This window comes from Periplaneta americana, chromosome 14 (assembly GCF_040183065.1).
Source record: "Periplaneta americana isolate PAMFEO1 chromosome 14, P.americana_PAMFEO1_priV1, whole genome shotgun sequence".
NCBI lineage: Eukaryota > Metazoa > Arthropoda > Insecta > Blattodea > Blattidae > Periplaneta > Periplaneta americana.
Genome location: NC_091130.1, coordinates 154,365,510 through 154,385,202, shown reverse-complemented (window position 1 = coordinate 154,385,202; position 19,693 = coordinate 154,365,510). Strand labels below are relative to the sequence as shown.

The 19,693-nt window shown below is 35.7% G+C and overlaps 1 protein-coding gene across 2 annotated transcripts in view; it reads right to left on the bottom strand.

Annotated features, from left to right (window-relative positions):
• The window catches only part of LOC138713885 (transient receptor potential-gamma protein-like), a 52,430-nt gene that overhangs the window by 11,085 nt on the left and 21,652 nt on the right, over positions 1–19,693 (bottom strand). For both annotated transcript variants that reach the window (XM_069846389.1, XM_069846390.1), the window contains exons 7-13: positions 14,825–15,059; positions 13,304–13,429; positions 11,425–11,567; positions 7,304–7,410; positions 7,095–7,228; positions 1,503–1,707; positions 826–1,021 (exon numbers count right to left, since the gene is read on the bottom strand). In XM_069846389.1, the coding sequence (XP_069702490.1) occupies positions 826–1,021; positions 1,503–1,707; positions 7,095–7,228; positions 7,304–7,410; positions 11,425–11,567; positions 13,304–13,429; positions 14,825–15,059 (1,146 nt within the window). The remainder of the gene's footprint in view (positions 1–825; positions 1,022–1,502; positions 1,708–7,094; positions 7,229–7,303; positions 7,411–11,424; positions 11,568–13,303; positions 13,430–14,824; positions 15,060–19,693) is intronic.

Sequence of the window (19,693 nt, the reverse complement as noted above, 5' to 3'; positions counted from 1 at the left end):
CATAACATTTAACATTAACGATTCACAGCTCCAACTTATTGATCTTCAATGTGACGTAAGGGCTAAAGATCGTTTGAATAATACTACTAGCCTGGTTGAGTTTTACAAGACTAAACATTAGCAATGATATCCACGACTACACAGGCTGGCTGTGAAAATGATTGCTATGTTTGGCTCAACATTTATATTTGTAAGCAACTGTTTTCTATAATCAACTTTAATAAATGCAGGCATCGAACATCTGTAACTGATGTTTCATTACGATCAGTAGGCTACTGTTCCTTTTAGCTGCCAACAGCATAAAACCCCATTTTGATGTACTGATAAATAAAAAATATAACAAAATGATATTGCATATTTAAGTAGCTATAGAATTTCTGTAAAATAAATATTTCTTTATTAATTAATAATAGTCCAAGATAGTTCTGCAAACACTGAACGGAATTCATTTCATAAGCACTCGTAATAGTACTTCCTTTTGTGTATATTTTGTACGAGATCACCCCTTCTTCCAGTCCACCCTTATACAGAGCGCAGCTAATATCTGCATTCCGCTCATGAGCTGTGAGCCGGCTCGGAGAGCGCAAACCTTGTGCAGGCCTGCTCTAATACTTAGAAAAATAGCAATGCTTTGCTTACTTTCAGTTTGTTTATTGGAAAAACCTCATAACATCCTAATTAATTTATTTGGAAGGGGGGGACTTTATATATATTATCATACACAATTAATAGTAAATACACCTTACATTTAGCAACTGAACTTTCCGAAGATTATCTGTCAGAGTTTGGCCTATATTATAAAACACTAAGAATGACGTCACTCACAGAGATGATCTGGTAGGAATTGTTGAGCATGGCGATCAGTAGGTTGAGCAGCACGATGTTGGTGATGACGGCGTACGTCCCCAGTATTGTCTTGGCCGAGAACTTGGTGAAGCTCTCGATATTAGAGAGATTGAACTGGTTCATGTCGATCACGCCAAACACAGTCCAGAACAAGGTCTGTATCGTCTCGAACAGGCTGAAAGTCAACGACATCTTGCAGAATTTATTAACAACCACCTGAACAAAATACACGTCCAAACCATTCTACAAATAATTAAAAAAAATATGCAAGTTAAGATCCTTTACTATGACATTAGATTATTCCCCAACAACCAAGCAATAAACATTCTAGACATAATTAAAAAAAAAAAATATGCAAGTTAAGATCCTTTACTATGACATTACATTCGATTATTCCCCAACAACCAAGCAATAAACATTCTAGACATAATTTAAAAAAAAATGCAAGTTAAGATCCTTAATTATGACATTAGATTATACCCCAATTTAATTTCAGATGCTAAAGCATCAGATATATGGCGCACAATAGACCAAAAGCAACCCTAATTGTAAGGAATGTTCAGGGTGCAGCATTCGGAAAGCCAAGACAAGTTCTGGATAATGGATGACATATCAGAGCATATCCACTTTTTACGTATTAAAGTAACACTGCGTACTTTGAAAATCTCATTCTAATTTCGCATCCGTCGTCTTGTGGAGGAGGCGTGATTTTCAGCTCGCAGTTGGAATTGCACGTGTCGTTTTCATAGTCGCCGTATATCTTGATGGCAGTCAAGTTGCAGTAGGTCTCTGTGATCTTGCTGCTCTCACAGCATTTGACGCGTTCCTCATCGGCGTAGTACCACAACAGCTGATTCAGACCTGAAAGAACCATTCAGTCAGCTCCATGGTACCAGATTCAGACCTGCAAGCAAGCATTCAGTCAGCTCCATGGTACCAGATTCCGACCTGAAAGCAACCATTCAGTCAGCTCCATGGTACCAGATTCCGACCTGAAAGCAAGCATTCAGTCAGCTCCATGGTAACAGGTTCAGTCCTGAAAGCAACCATTTAGTCAGCTCCATGGTACCAGATTCAGTCCTGAAAGCAACCATTCAGTCAGCTCCATGGTACCAGATTCAGACCTGAAAGCAACCATTCAGTCAGCTCCATGGTACCAGATTCAGACCTGAAAGTAACTATTCAGTCAGCTCCATGGTACCAGATTCAGACCTGCAAGCAACCATTCAGTCAGCTCCATGGTACCAGATTCAGACCTGAAAGCAACCATTTAGTCAGCTCCATGGTACCAGATTCCGACCTGAAAGCAACCATTGACTCAGCTCCATGGTACTAGATTCAGATCTGAAAGCAACCATTCAGTCAGCTCCATGGCACCAGATTCAGACCTGAAAGCAACCATTCAGTCAGCTCCATGGTACCAGATTCAGTCCTGAAAGCAACCATTCAGTCAGCTCCATGGTACCAGATTCAGTCCTGATAGCAACCATTCAGTCAGCTCCATGGTACCAGATTCAGACCTGAAAGCAACCATTCAGTCAGCTCCATGGTACTAGATTCAGACCTGAAAGCAACCATTCAGTCAGCTCCATGGTACCAGATTCAGATCTGAAAGCAACCATTGAGTCAGCTCCATGGTACTAGATTCAGACCTGAAAGCAACCATTTAGTCAGCTCCATGGTACTAGATTCAGATCTGAAAGCAACCATTCAGTCAGCTCCATGGTACCAGATTCAGATCTGAAAGCAACCATTCAGTCAGCTCCATGGTACCAGATTCAGATCTGAAAGCAACCATTCAGTCAGCTCCATGGTAGTAGATTCAGATCTGAAAGCAACCATTCAGTCAGCTCCATGGTACTAGATTCAGACCTGAAAGCAACCATTCAGTTAGCTCCATGGTACTAGATTCAGACCTGAAAGCAACCATTCAGTCAGCTCCATGGTACTAGATTCAGATCTGAAAGCAACCATTGAGTCAGCTCCATGGTACTAGATTCAGATCTGAAAGCAACCATTCAGTCAGCTCCATGGCACCAGATTCAGACCTGAAAGTAACCATTCAGTCAGCTCCATGGTACCAGATTCAGACCTGAAAGCAACCATTCAGTCAGCTCCATGGTACCGGATTCAGACCTGAAAGCAACCATCCAGTCAGCTCTATGGTACCAGATTCAGACCTGAAAGCAACCATCCAGTTAGCTCCATGGTACCAGATTCAGACCTGAAAGCAACCATTCAGTCAGCTCCATAGTAACAGATTCAGTCCTGAAAACAACCATTCAGTCAGCTCCATGGTACCAGATTCAGACCTGAAAGCAACCATCCAGTCAGCTCTATGGTACCAGATTTAGACCTGAAAGCAATCATTTAGTCAGGTCCATGGTACCAGATTCAGACCTGAAAGCAACCATTCAGTCAGCTCCATGGTACCAGATTGACCTGAAAGCAACCATCCAGTCAGGTCTATGGTACCAGATTCAGACCTGAAAGCAACCATCCAGTCAGCTCCATGGTACCAGATTCAGACCTGAAAGCAACCATTCAGTCAGCTCCATGGTACCAGATTCAGACCTGAAAGCAACCATCCAGTCAACTCCATGATACCGGATTCAGACTTGAAAGCAACCATTCAGTCAGCTCCATGGTACCAGATTCAGACCTGAAAGCAACCATTCAGTCAGCTCCATGGTACCAGATTCAGACCTGAAAGCAACCATTCAGTCAGCTCCATGGTACCAGATTCAGACCTGAAAGCAACCATTCAGTCAGCTCCATGGTACCAGATTCAGACCTGAAAGCAAGCATTCAGTCAGCTCCATGGTACCAGATTCAGACCTGAAACCAACCATTCAGTCAGCTCCATGGTACCAGATTCAGACCTGAAAGCAACCATTCAGTCAGCTCCATGGTACCAGATTCAGACCTGAAAGCAACCATTCAGTCAGCTCCATGGTACCAGATTCAGACCTGAAAGCAACCATTTATTCAGCTCCAATTAATTATAAACAAACATAAATATCAACGACAACAACAGTAGCAGATGAACAAAAAGACTGGATCAGTGGTTGATTATGGCTTCAGCTTCAATACAGGTAACATGCATAAATATAATTAATTTTCGCTGCGGTACATAAGATACATTAATGCTGTGATGTATATTGGACATTTTAGCTCTACCAAGTTAAAATCTCACGAGCCACCACTTCTACCTATTGTTGATAAAATGGAATTCGGCCTACGTAAAGCTAAGATAAGAATTCAGCCAGGGAATTATCTCTTTATCACTCTAGACGAAACAAACAGAAATGTGAAAGATACGATTTAGTTTTATATACGACATGTTACCGACGCCACGTGCAAGTTTACGAGGAAATGATTAGTAAATTTTTCATGTGGTTACACTAATCGGAGACCGACAATGAAAGTGAAATACATTATCTAACATTCCAGACTCCCAAAGTTTGTGGATAGCGTTATGAAAATTGGATATGAAGCATGTATCACAATTTTCATAAAAATTGAACAAGTATTTTGGGTTAGAGTTGATTAAAGGATCTAAGTAATTTTCATTTTACTCATGTGCCATTATTACAAAACACCAATGGGTCCATAGCTGTGGAATAATTGTTAACATGTCTGACTGTGAAACGAGCGGGCTCAGGTTGAAACAAGTTACCTGGTTGAGATTTTTCCGGGGTTTTCCCTCAACCCATTAAGAGCAAATACTGGGTAACTTTTGGCGCTGGACCCAAGGACTCATTTCGCTGGCATTATTATCTTCATCTCATTCAGATAATAAATAACCACAACAGTTGATAAAAGTAGCGAAATAAACCAAATAAGCGTAAAAGAAAACACTCTTACTGAATTAAAGTGATTGCTTGTCTGGACTTTTTTCTATGACTCTTGGGTTTAATATATACCACACTTTAATGTTAATATATTTCTTTGCCAAGCATTCCTGATTACTTTCCATTCTTTTCTTTTAACTGAATTGCTGTCTATCCTTCCTATCTATCCCGTTTTATTCTCTCTCATACCTAGACAGACTCACTTCTATTTCTCGCTATTCTATTTAATATTGCATATTTCTTTCCTTAACAATTATCGTATTAACGTTGTATCAGATTCACATTTTACAATGAATTAACAACTCTTAAATACCCAAGAGGTACCCCTATGATTGATTTTTTACTGTCCATAATATTCCTTAACTTTCATGCTCTACCTAAACATGATATTTACCGATTGTAGGGGACTTGCTCAGCGTGTTATATCTCAGTAGGTAAGCATTGATTGTCTCATATATCGACGTATTCCTCCTCCCTTTAACAACAAAGAGAACTCCTGATGTAATTTAATACCGTACGTATTGCCTTCAATCGCGTCAATATATCATTGTACGAACTAATTTGGTTCCTGCAATATATCTACAGTATCTATAAAATAAATAAATACATAAATAGATAAATAAATGAATGAATAAATTAATGAAAGAATAGATGAATGAATGAATGAATGAATAAATGAATTAATGAATTAATTAATTAATTAATTAATTAATGAGTAAATAAATAAGTAAATAAATGAATTAATTAATTAATAAATGAGCAAATAAATAAATAAGTAAATAAATAAATAAGTAAATAAATAAATAAGTAAATAAATAAGGAAATAAGTAAGTAAATAAATAAGTAAATAAATAAATAAAAAAGTAAATAAATAAGTAAATATATAAATAAATAAATAAGTAAATAAATAAGTAAGTAAATAAATAAGTAAATAAGTAAATAAATAAATAAGTAAATAAATAAATAAGTAAATAAGTAAATAAATAAATAAATAAGTAAATAAATAAATAAATAAATAAGTAAGTAAATAAATAAGTAAATAAGTAAATAAATAAATAAGTAAATAAATAAATAAGTAAATAAATAAATAAAATAGTAAATAAGTAAATAAATAAATAAGTAAATAAGTAAATAAATAAATAAGTAAATAAATAAGTAAATAAGTAAGTAAATAAATAAGTAAATAAATAAATAAAAAAGTAAATAAATAAGTAAATATATAAATAAATAAATAAATAAGTAAATAAATAAGTAAGTAAATAAATAAGTAAATAAGTAAATAAATAAATAAGTAAATAAATAAATAAGTAAATAAATAAATAAATAAATAAGTAAATAAATAAATAAATAAATAAGTAAATAAGTAAATAAATAAATAAGTAAATAAATAAGTAAATAAGTAAGTAAATAAATAAGTAAATAAATAAATAAGTAAATAAATAAATAAATAAGTAAATAAATAAGTAAATAAGTAAATAAATAAATAAGTAAATAAATAAATAAGTAAATAAGTAAGTAAATAAATAAGTAAATAAGTAAATAAATAAATAAATAAGTAAATAAATAAATAAATAAATAAGTAAATAAGTAAATAAATAAATAAGTAAATAAATAAGTAAATAAGTAAGTAAATAAATAAGTAAATAAATAAATAAGTAAGTAAATAAATAAGTAAATAAATAAATAAATAAGTAAATAAATAAATAAATAAGTAAATAAATAAATAAGTAAATAAGTAAGTAAATAAATAAGTAAATAAATAAATAAATAAGTAAATAAGTAAATAAATAAATAAGTAAATAAATAATATGTAGCTAGTCGGCGATGTATGCAATGGAGGGAGGAAGGAACTGGTCACCCTACCCCATTATCTCCTGGTCTAGTTGCCTCTTAAGTGGTGCCTTCTTAGCATCGCTTATGAGATTTTGACCTGTCTTCGGACAGCTGACTAAACAACAGTTAATATAAGCAATAAAATAGCACAGATTACAAAAGCAAGAGCCTTTATGATAAAAAGCGATCAAAATTGAAAAAAATGTATAACCAATATTCACAAATAAGTTATATAAGACTAATATTAAGTATGAATGCATTAACAATAAATACCAACAGTTCTCATTTTATCACGTTTTTATTCTATGTCTTCCCAAATGAATCACCCTGTATATACAGTGCATCCGATATCATGGTACCGTACTGTATAATTTTTTGTGATCAAGTTTATCCCAGTTTACGGTGTGGAAAATAGTTAATTTCCGAGGAATAGGAGGGGGGGGGGATGTACGCCACGCGAAATACCTTATAAAGTCTTTCCTAAAAGATTTCGTCTTTCAAGCACAACTGAAATGTCTCTGAATACTAGGAACATGTGTGGAGTACCATGCTGACACTCACCACAGGAGAACGCGAAGAGGACAAGCACGATGAGCAGGAAGAACTTGACCATGTCGGTCACCATGCGGCTGAGGGATACCTGCATGGGCCCCAGGTAGGGGCTGACCGAGAAGATGTAGATCATGCGCAGGGAGCTGCGAACACAACACAGGCACGTCAGTCGTCTGGCTGCAGACGCCATTCCGGTCTATTGTTGCGGACACGCTCACCTGAATATGTTGGCGACGGCCAGCAGGCATTCCGACAGCACCATGGCGTCCACTCGTGGGTCCCAGCACTGCGTCTTCTTCGTCGAATGTGAAATTCTGCTCCAGTACTGCAAGCAATGGTATTTTCCTAGTACTCGGTACTCGGTACTTATGTCAATTTTGGCCTAACTAATGTGATTGTCAGATGGGACTAACAGTTAATGAGGGTAAGACTAAGTACTTGCAGACTGGAAGAACACAGGGAAAGGAAAAACATATCACTATTCATGAATATAAATTTGAAAATGTGACACAATTTAAATACCTGGGAACTATCATAAACTCAAGAATTAAGATGACAAACAAATGTTATTATGGATTAAAGAAGCAACTCCAGTCCCGCTTTCTTAGCATGAAAACAAAATGTAGGCTATATAAAACATTGATTAGACCAGTCCTATTATATGGATCAGAGAGTTGGACCTTGAGTAAAGAAAATATAGAAAGTTTAATGGTATTCGAAAAGAAAGTGTTAAGAAAAGTTTACGGCCCAGTAAATGAAGAGGGTACCTGGCGTATCAGATATAACACTGAATTATACAATTTTTATAATGATGCGAATATAATTAAAGTGATCAAGGCCAACAGACTGAGATGGCTAGGCCATCTATATACTTACTTACTTACTTACAAATGACTTTTAAGGAACCCGAAGGTTCATTGCCGCCCTCACATAAGCCCGCCATCGGCCCCTATCCTGTGCAAGATTAATCTAGTCTCTATCATTATACCCCACCTCCCTCAAATCCATTTTAATATTATCCTCCCATCTACGTCTCGGCCTCCCTAAAGGTCTTTTTCCCTCCGGTCTCCCAACTAACACTCTATATGCATTTCTGGATTCGCCCATACGTGCTACATGCCCTGCCCATCTCAAACGTCTGGATTTTATGTTCCTAATTATGTCAGGTGAAGAATACAATGCGTGCAGTTCTGTGTTGTGTAACTTTCTCCATTCTCCTGTAACTTCATCCCGCTTAGCCCCAAATATTTTCCTTAGCACCTTATTCTCAAACACCCTGAACCTATGTTCCTCTCTCAGAGTGAGAGTCCAAGTTTCACAACCATACAGAAGAACCGGTAATATAGGCCATCTATATAGGCTGGATAATGATAGCCCATGTAAAAAAGTCACTCTTACCGACCCATTCTACACAGTAAGGAAAGTGGGACGACCAGCAACAAGAAGGCTCGACGATGTCGAAAAAGATTTGAAGTCAATCGGAGTAAGCTGCTGGAAAAATGAAGCGCGGGACAGAACCAGATGGAGGAGAATCATTGAGGCAGTCTTGGCCTAAGAAGGCTGTTGTACCATAGAAGAAGAAGAAGATAATATGATTGTCATGGTAACGTACGATGTGATAATACTATTTTTGTGATGACGGATCAGTTACGCAGATACAGGTTAGGGGGCGAAGCCCCCTAAAACAAGAAAGAACACATTATAAAATGTAACTCGTACCTTCAACCCAAAGGTGTTGGACCGGTTAATTACTATAAATTAATAGCACGAAGGTTTGGGGACCAAGTCCCCAACAGGGATTTTTAGGGGACGGAGCCCCCTAAAACAAGAAAGAATACATTATAAAATATAACTCGTACCTTCAACCCAAATGTGATGGGCCGATTAATTAGGCTACTATAAATTAATTGCATGAGGGTTTGGGGACTAAGTCCCCAACAGGGGTTTTTAGGGGGCGGAGCCCCCTAAAACAAGAAAGAACACACCATAAAATATAAGTCGGGGTGTCGGGCACTGAAAAGTGCCTTTTGGAAAGCATGATGATGCGCATTTGACAAACGCAGTGTACATACTTGCTAATAATCCCTTTTTATTTGTCGTTATTTACGTAAATTGATACGCCAAAAAATTATAATAATTTCGTACTCACTCCACTTCCTATATTCACATTTGTTTTTCAGTGATTTATTAAAGAATGTACCGGTATTTAAAAGACTAATTTAGAAACATGTTACATAAATCATCCTTGTGCCAAAAGAGAATGCTCCCTGGACCAAATTGTCGTATTTTGGAGTGGTCGTCAGTACTAGTTGAAATGGGTAATAATATAATATAATTATGTTGTGCGTAGCAAGATCGATTATTCAATTGATAGGATATTTTATGAGGTTGTCACGACTGACATATCTATTGTCAATTGCTTTTGTCAGAAGGCCTTGACTGACGGGTATATAAGGACTGGCGCTCTTAGGGGTTGAGGTCGGGGTTTGGGATAGCCCACAAGCAACAAGTTATACTAAATATGTTTAGGATTGGGCCACTGTGTAAACATAAAAACGACCTATGTAACGAGTACCTGGTACTAGGAAATTACCCAAGCAATTGTTAGATATTCTACGTTTACTAGTTTTGTTAGCGCAGTCTGGTAGTTTTGATTCATAGAATTAAGTTCTCCTGGTCACTTCTCAAGGCTCATTCACAATGAAAATTAAACATAACGTAAGCGTTAACTTAAACATGTAAACGTTACAGTAAAATCAAAAAGTCATATCATCATTTACAATGGGAACATTAACATAACCGCAAAGATGCTTGGTAACCATGGAAACATAACAACGACGCCATTTCCTCATATTCTGTCGTATACTTCAGCGCTCCACGATTGTGCACTGTTTGCAAATCACGTAAGCATAAGCATGAAAGTTTGGAGTTTGCAAACTTTCATGTTAACGTCTAACGGTAATGTTAATGTCAATGTTCATACTTTTATTTTGCCTTATAAGTAAATGAAATAAAACATTTTGTGTACTAAATATTGTGCTAATACAGGGACACCATTTTATTTTTACTTCAATTTTTATTGTACCTGAGTTTTTGAATGTACTTCACTCCCACCACTTCTACTAATGAAGTCCTCCACACAGATCCAAGACCGCATATACAATCATAGTAGCCTTACGGTCATAGTAAACAGTACGTTCCAAAAATATGTTCGCGTTTTCCAGTGACGAAAGAGCTTTCAATATTGCATCATTTTCCATTTGCCTACGTCTCATCCCGGTTTCCCCCACCTGCTTCTATTCGCCTCTCTGTAAATGCTAGTGGCTGGGCTGTCTTAGCTCTTTTCTGGGAACATTAATTTCTGTTAGGAATTGGACGTCTACGTAATATTATACAACTGTTTAAAATAACTTAAATAAAAGGGCCTCGTTAAGTAATTAACTGTCACGTGATTTCCCCCCTTTCTACGACCCTGCTACGTAACCACTTGGACGGACAGTAGATAGCATGTCTGAGTAATTTTATCTTTAGGATCGGGCAGAAGTGAAGATTGAATTTACAGTACGTAAGGTCTCTTTTATAGAGTAGGTACAGAAGTATTTCAACATGAGTTACTGATACGAAGTACGAACCTGGTAATTGGAATTACATACAATAATCTATAGTGCCATAATATGCACATTAGAACTGAAGCCTGTATCGAAATGAACGGCCACCATTTTCAAAAATGTGTTTAAATATCCATATTATGATTATTTTTCAATTTAACTTCATTCTCTATATTGTACGCTAATGTGCTGTAGACAGTATAATATACACTGCATAATAAATACGTTCGCATGGACAGCTCAGTTCGTGAGTAAAAACACTCATTGTTAATACAGTACTGCATTTTGATTAAACAAAAACCTAATGAAAATGATCAAACTGAAAAACATGATATTTCCTAGTTTACATAAATGGATGATCTAATTTTCTTCCCTCCTATACCTAGTAAAGTGATTTGTTGTATATTACGCCAATATCATCGAACTCCAGTCGTGGAAGGGTTCTCAGTCAACTGTTAATCCAAAGGTATAGCCAGGTTAAAAATGTTAGTAAAAATAAAATGATGTCCCTGTATATATATCCTATGATGTTGACGATCAAGTACTGATATCTCGGAATATATTAATTTTAGAATCCATGTTTATTAGACTTTGTTTTCTTGTTTTGATGACTAGTACCACCGAACCACCTCTCAGTGAATTGAATGCTTTTAACTCCATGTTTCTCTTCAGTTGAATTATATTGCACTATAAATAGTGCTGAGCGCATGCAGTCCACGACTTGAGCTCACCTCTTTGTACGCCAGAACTCTCAGCATGACGACAACAATGTAGAGGCAGTTGGTTCCCAGATCCATCACCTTCCACATGTCCTTGATGTACTCCTTCACGTTTTCCTCCGCTAGAATTCGTCTCACCTCCAACTTTATCATTCCTAAACAAAATATCAGTTAACACATTATTATTAATAATGTTCATCAATAATTAATTCGTTGTTTTCATTCATGCTTCATTAATTGTTGCTTCCTTCATACTATTGATGTTTTTTTTTTTTTTTCAGTGGACGCGTTTTTCCAAAACAGGTATAGTAAAATTCGCGGGTGCTCGTGTAAAGGGGGTTAAGTCGAATTGTAAAATATGCAAACTTCTCTCCTTTGATAGTGAACTTAACCCCTTTGTCACAAAATACGGAGCACTGTAACTGCATAATAGACGGAAGATTGACTTAACCCTTTTAACACACGGAAGAAGTAATCGTGGACAGTTCAAATTTCAAATTTTTCAAATTTCAAACTTATTCACAATTTAACATTTTAAATGATACATATGAATAGATACTCAAAATGAGCATATGCTCGTGCTTGGGTACAGTCCAGTAGTCTACATAAATTTTACAGGGTTCAAATAATAATGCTGATGATAGAAATAATAGTAACAATACTACTTACTTACTTACTGGCTTTTAAGGAACCCGGAGGTTCATTGCCGCCCTCACATAAGCCCGCCATTGGTCCCTATCCTGAGCAAGATTAATCCAGTCTCTACCATCATATCCCACCTCCCTCAAATCCATTTTAATATTATCCTCCCATCTACGTCTCAGCCTCCCCAAAGGTCTTTTTCCCTCCGGCCTCCCAACTAACACTCTATATGCATTTCTGGATTCGCCCATACGTGCTACATGCCCTGCCCATCTCAAACGTCTGGGTTTAATGTTCCTAATTATGTCAGGTGAAGAATATAATGCGTGCAGCTCTGTGTTGTGTAACTTTCTCCATTCTCCTGATATAGTAATAATAATAATAATAATAATAATAATAATAATAATAATAATAAATAATAATAATAATAATAATAATAATAATAATAAATAATAATAATAATAATAATAATAATAATAATAATAGAATAACCGTGACGGAGATGACACAAAGATAGTAATACAAATTAATTCAATAATAATAATAATAATAATAATAATAATAATAATAGTAATAAAACAAAAATATTTACAATAATAAAATAAATACTAAGACGGATAAAATAAAATATAAAACCACTTAGGGAGAGTTAACACAACTTAAATAAGCATATAATAGCCAGAAAAAAAATGACGAGCTCGAAAATCAACAGAAAAGTTCGTTGTATCGCAGACGACAGCAACCGCCGTATTGACATTGTGTTATGCATTATTGGTAGTAGGGGGGAGCCGAAGGTCTACATCCTGCCGTTCTCTCGAATCTTCTCATACAATCATGGGAAGTTAATGCTGAAAAACAAATTGTCTACTGAAATCTGTACTTATTACATTTTAGCGAATTCACACTTAACCCCTTCTACACGAGCACACGCTGTGATTAATTTTGAGATACAGCGTGTGGTCACTTTCAGAACGGATAAATTATTCTATAATTTTCAGATGTGCCCATAGCTTACAGCAACATATAGGGTGATAAATACACTTGGATATCCTTGTTTAAATTCCAGGTGCATTGTGATTTATAAGGAAAGCACCATCAGATAATTAACTGTTTTTGAGATCTACCTATGAAATCCAGATCTCAAGTCCGGTGGAGTGTTTTGTTAAAATTAACATTTTGAAAGAATTATAAACACACACACATACATACCATCATATTGCAACAAATTCTCCATATGCAAATACATTACCACAGAGCCACGCGAAAATGAAGTATTCCGGCAGCTGGGGCAGAGTCGTCCTTTTGGAATAGTTGAACTCCTGGGTTTGACCCTTCTCGTCGTTCACTTTCATCTGCGACGCCCAGTACAGCAGGCCTGAAACCACATGGTCGAGAAATGTCAAATTACCTCGATTATTAGACCAAATACATCTTAGAAATCCAGCGCATCCATATTCGAGACCGGCAGGAATTTGGAAGCTTATCTTCCAGAATAACTGCTTGTCTTACACGGACAGACATATACAGGGTGATTCAACGAACTCGGTGAGTCTCGGTACGTAAGCTGCGAAGACGTCACTCGCTAGCTTCGTGTGATGTCTTGAAATTAAGCTAGAGGTTTTAAAAATTAAATTTACACGAAAACCATGCACACTAATGAAATACACCAGAGGGATCAATTATTCTTTATTAGATTTTCTATCGATATGGACAAAAATCACGATCCTACCGCAATAGTTAACGAATAAGAGGCTGTTAAACATTTGGAAAAATCATTTTTTTCTCATTTTTTATATTACAGAGAATGGATTTTGCTTCTGCATTGGACTGACACCATACTTCAATCCTTTTGGTAAATTTCTAAAAAAAATCTATTTCCATACTTACCGACTCCAAGGGGGCTTATAATTAAATATGTACCAAACCTACATGCACATAGAATTATTCCAATTCAGAAACAACTAAGTAAACTAAAAGAAATCCAAAAGGAAATAACATTTCAATGGATCCCTAGTCATTGTGATATACCTGGAAACGAGAAAGTCGATAATATTGCAAAACAGGCAACATAATTTGCAACCAAGACCTCTTCAAGTGATATCTCTATCCAGTGCCTTTGCTTCAATAAAGTCTCATTTTACAAACATATGGATCAACAATTGGCTTTCTTCTGACAAAGGAAAAATTTTACAGTCTGTACAAAAGAAACGAAATGACCTGAAAATGCACAAAAACTTGCCCAGACATGTTCAAACATTTTTAACAAGAGCCAGAACAGGTCACATTGTCACTCAATTGTACCTACACCGATTTCACATTTCTGATAATCCTACTTGTCTGTGGTGTAATAATCATGATGAAGATCTGGAACACATTCTTCTATACTGCCCATCCATAAACCACAAAAGAAGTAAATTAAAATCATCAGTACAGTTGCAGAAGACACAGCCCTGCAGTATATATTGACTACACCCCACCTCTGGCTACTAGCAACAGACATCTATAATGAACACCGATCAAAATACCCCTCATTTCTCGTGAAAAACAACAACTGAATAGACTACAGTGGACTATAGTGGACTTTATGTTGTCAGCAAACAGCTGGATACATTAAGAAGATTGATTGATTTTTTTTCTGAAAAAACTATTAACTTTCCACCAATATGATGTTATAGTTTTCTGTTACATACAACTTGAGCTATTTGGTCTGAAAATCTGCAAGACTATTTCAGTCCCACCCTGTATATTCTAGTCAATGTGTGAAGCTCACCAAGGAACGTGAAGTAGGACGCGGAGTGGCAGATGAACTTGATGAAGGGCAGCTTCATCCTCTGTCCGTAGGAGCTGGTGGGCGCCACTATGTACAGAAGGGATAGGATCGGAAAGGAGAAGGCAATTCGCAGTGTCTCCAGCACTTGTAGAAACATGCTCTTGCAGCGAAAGCCTGGTAGACCCTCGTACCAAATGGAGGCCAGCAGCTGCTGAACGTTGGGGTGCGTCACAAACTGAAAAGCAAACAAGTACGTTTCCTCCGATCATGCAAGTTTTTCTTGCCATTTTTTATACTCATATTTCTAAATTATATTCTGCAGCAACCTTGCTGAGCGACTATCTGTAGCTCATCCTCTGAACGGGCTAAGATCACTTGCTCATCTGCAAACTTTATAGAGTTTAAAATCTGTGAACGTAATAGGAAAAGTGTCTTGAGGTGGTTTTGCAGTTTAGTCATCGCTGCATCAAAATAGATGTTAAAAAGAGCAGGTGATGTTGAAACTCTTGTTCTTGATTAGTCTATCAGGAACTAACTGACCCATCATCACTAGTAAAAAATGTGAAAATATCTTATACAACAGCCATACGGCAAATCTTTAAGAATACAAGCATTTCCTAACGCCAATTATCATTAAGGATTGAAGAATTCATAGCATTTTCTAACGCCAATTATCTTCAAGGATGAAAAAAATTCATAGAATTTTCTAACGAAAATTAGATCGTTAAGGATGAAAGAATTCATAGCATTTTCTAACGGCAATTATCATTAACGATGAAAGAATTCACAGCATTTTCTAATGGAAATTATCTTTAAGAATGAAATAATTCACAGCATATTCTAACGCCAATTATATTTAAGGATGAAAGAATTCACAGCATATTCTAACGGCAAGTGTCTTTAAGGATGAAAGAATTCATAGCATATTCTAACGGCAATTATCTTTAAGAATGAAAGAATTCACAGCATATTCTAACGGCAATTATATTTAAGGATGAAAACGAAAATTAGATCATTAAGGATGAAAGAATTCATAGCATTTTCTAACGGCAGTTATCATTAACGATGAAAGAATTCACAGCATTTTCTAATGGAAATTATCTTTAAGAATGAAAGAATTCACAGCATATTCTAACGCCAATTATATTTAAGGATGAAAGAATTCACAGCATATTCTAACGGCAGGTGTCTTTAAGGATGAAAGAATTCATAAATTCATAGCATATTGTAACGGCAATTATTTTTAAGGATGAAAGAATTCACAGCATATTCTAACGCCAATTATATTTAAGGATGAAAGAATTCACAGCATTTTCTAACGGCAAGTATCTTTAAGAATGAAAGAATTCACAGCATTTTCGAATGGAAATTATCATTAAGAATGAAAGAATTCACAGTATTTTCTAATGGAAATTATCTTTAGGAATGAAAAAATCCATAGCATTTTCTAACGGAAATTATCTTTAAGGATGAAAGAATTCACAGCATTTTTTAACGGCAAGTGCCTTTGAGGATGAAAGAATTCATAGCATTTTCTAACCGCAAGTGTCTTTGTGAATGAAAGAATTCACAGTATTTTCTAACGGCAAGTGTCTTTAAAGATGAAAGAATTCATAGCATTTTCTAACCGCAAGTGTCTTTAAGAATGAAAGAATTCACAGCATATTCTAACGGCAATTATCTTTAAGGATCAATGAATTCTTAGCATATTCAAACAGCAAGTGTCTTTAAGGATGAAAGAATTCACAGCATTTTCTAACGGAATTATCTTTAAGGATCAATGAATTCTTAGCATATTCAAACAGCAAGTGCATTTAAGGATGAAAGAATTCACAGCATTTTCTAACGGCAAGTGTCTTTAAGGATGAAAGAATTCACAGCATTTTCTAACGGCAAGTATCTTTAAGAATGAAAGAATTCACAGCATTTTCGAATGGAAATTATCATTAAGAATGAAAGAATTCACAGTATTTTCTAATGGAAATTATCTTTAGGAATGAAAAAATCCATAGCATTTTCTAACGGAAATTATCTTTAAGGATGAAAGAATTCACAGCATTTTTTAACGGCAAGTGCCTTTGAGGATGAAAGAATTCATAGCATTTTCTAACCGCAAGTGTCTTTGTGAATGAAAGAATTCACAGTATTTTCTAACGGCAAGTGTCTTTAAAGATGAAAGAATTCATAGCATTTTCTAACCGCAAGTGTCTTTAAGAATGAAAGAATTCACAGCATATTCTAACGGCAATTATCTTTAAGGATCAATGAATTCTTAGCATATTCAAACAGCAAGTGTCTTTAAGGATGAAAGAATTCACAGCATTTTCTAACGGAATTATCTTTAAGGATCAATGAATTCTTAGCATATTCAAACAGCAAGTGCATTTAAGGATGAAAGAATTCACAGCATTTTCTAACGGCAAGTGTCTTTAAGGATGAAAGAATTCACAGCATTTTCTAACGGCAAGTATCTTTAAGAATGAAAGAATTCACAGCATTTTCGAATGGAAATTATCATTAAGAATGAAAGAATTCACAGTATTTTCTAATGGAAATTATCTTTAGGAATGAAAAAATCCATAGCATTTTCTAACGGAAATTATCTTTAAGGATGAAAGAATTCACAGCATTTTTTAACGGCAAGTGCCTTTGAGGATGAAAGAATTCATAGCATTTTCTAACCGCAAGTGTCTTTGTGAATGAAAGAATTCACAGTATTTTCTAACGGCAAGTGTCTTTAAAGATGAAAGAATTCATAGCATTTTCTAACCGCAAGTGTCTTTAAGAATGAAAGAATTCACAGCATATTCTAACGGCAATTATCTTTAAGGATCAATGAATTCTTAGCATATTCAAACAGCAAGTGTCTTTAAGGATGAAAGAATTCACAGCATTTTCTAACGGAATTATCTTTAAGGATCAATGAATTCTTAGCATATTCAAACAGCAAGTGCATTTAAGGATGAAAGAATTCACAGCATTTTCTAACGGCAAGTGTCTTTAAGGATGAAAGAATTCACAGCATTTTCTAACGGCAAGTATCTTTAAGAATGAAAGAATTCACAGCATTTTCGAATGGAAATTATCATTAAGAATGAAAGAATTCACAGTATTTTCTAATGGAAATTATCTTTAGGAATGAAAAAATCCATAGCATTTTCTAACGGAAATTATCTTTAAGGATGAAAGAATTCACAGCATTTTTTAACGGCAAGTGCCTTTGAGGATGAAAGAATTCACAGTATTTTCTAATGGAAATTATCTTTAGGAATGAAAAAATCCATAGCATTTTCTAACGGAAATTATCTTTAAGGATGAAAGAGTTCACAGCATTTTTTAACGGCAAGTGCCTTTGAGGATGAAAGAATTCATAGCATTTTCTAACCGCAAGTGTCTTTGTGAATGAAAGAATTCACAGTATTTTCTAACGGCAAGTGTCTTTAAAGATGAAAGAATTCATAGCATTTTCTAACCGCAAGTGTCTTTAAGAATTAAAGAATTCACAGCATATTCTAACGGCAATTATCTTTAAGGATCAATGAATTCTTAGCATATTCAAACAGCAAGTGTCTTTAAGGATGAAAGAATTCACAGCATTTTCTAACGGAATTATCTTTAAGGATCAATGAATTCTTAGCATATTCAAACAGCAAGTGCATTTAAGGATGAAAGAATTCACAGCATTTTCTAACGGGAATTCCCAGCATTTCTAACGGCAATTATTATCAAGGATGAAAGAATTCACAGCATTTTCTAAAGTTCAATTATCATTAAAGATTGAAGAATTCACAGCATTTTCTGACGGCAATTATCATTAAGAATTAAAGAATTCATAGCATTTTATATATTATTTTTCGATGAGAGTACGGATATTGTTGATACTGCACAATTAGTTATTTTCAATCGAGGCGTGAACCAACATCTTTGTGTGACGGAAGAATGTTTAGATATCAACATTATTATTAGTAACTTATATTTTCGTTACTGTATAATGAAGTAATTCTACTTATGGCTGGAAATTGAAATAAAACTATTGCATAACGTTCCATTCACTACAGTATATCTTCTGTTACTGTACGTTTCTGCAAAATACATCCCTTCATCAAAACATACAGGCCCGCCATTGCCGGTCCTCAGATGACGTAGAGGGCGCACTTGCTCCTTACAGAACCCGCTGCTCTCCGCGTAACCTGGCGTAGAGTAGGCCTATTACAGAAATGAAGAGTCCACTGCAAGAATGATGGATGTCACTTTCTTGTCGAAAATGAACCAAGACTGTCAATGCATAGCTTAAGACATATACTGGGTGTTCAGTTCAAAATGTGTCATGGCTCGCTATATGCCGTCATGTGGCTAGCCGATGAGCCTAGAGAATTCAATCTTCCTACACTTCCGCAGAGGGGTATAACCTAAGAGGCAGAGAAGTTGTCTAGCAAGTACGGCGTTCATTCTGAAGAGTACGTACCGATACGTACGGTAACGTCGGTAGTGGCAGGAATGTGAACTGTTTGGAAATACGTACTGTCGGGATATGGGGAGAGGGTTAAGACGATTACTTACGTATTTGTTGACATTAACTTCGACGGTCAACATGGACACGGAGCATTTGATTTGTGTTGTGGAATGTTATCGTACGCAACCGATGATAACAAATACCCTGCGTACGACTTGCCTGCGCAAAACACAGTTCGAAAGAGGTTATGGTAGCACACAGACCGTACAGACCGCCATCTGTTGCTACGACGTTCAAGTTATACCGTACACGTTCTCAAGTTCAGATTGAAGAACGTCTTAAATAATAGGCAACTTCTCTAACATATAAGCTGAAACTCGCTTCAAATCGGTGACCCAACAACAGTGACGTCATGA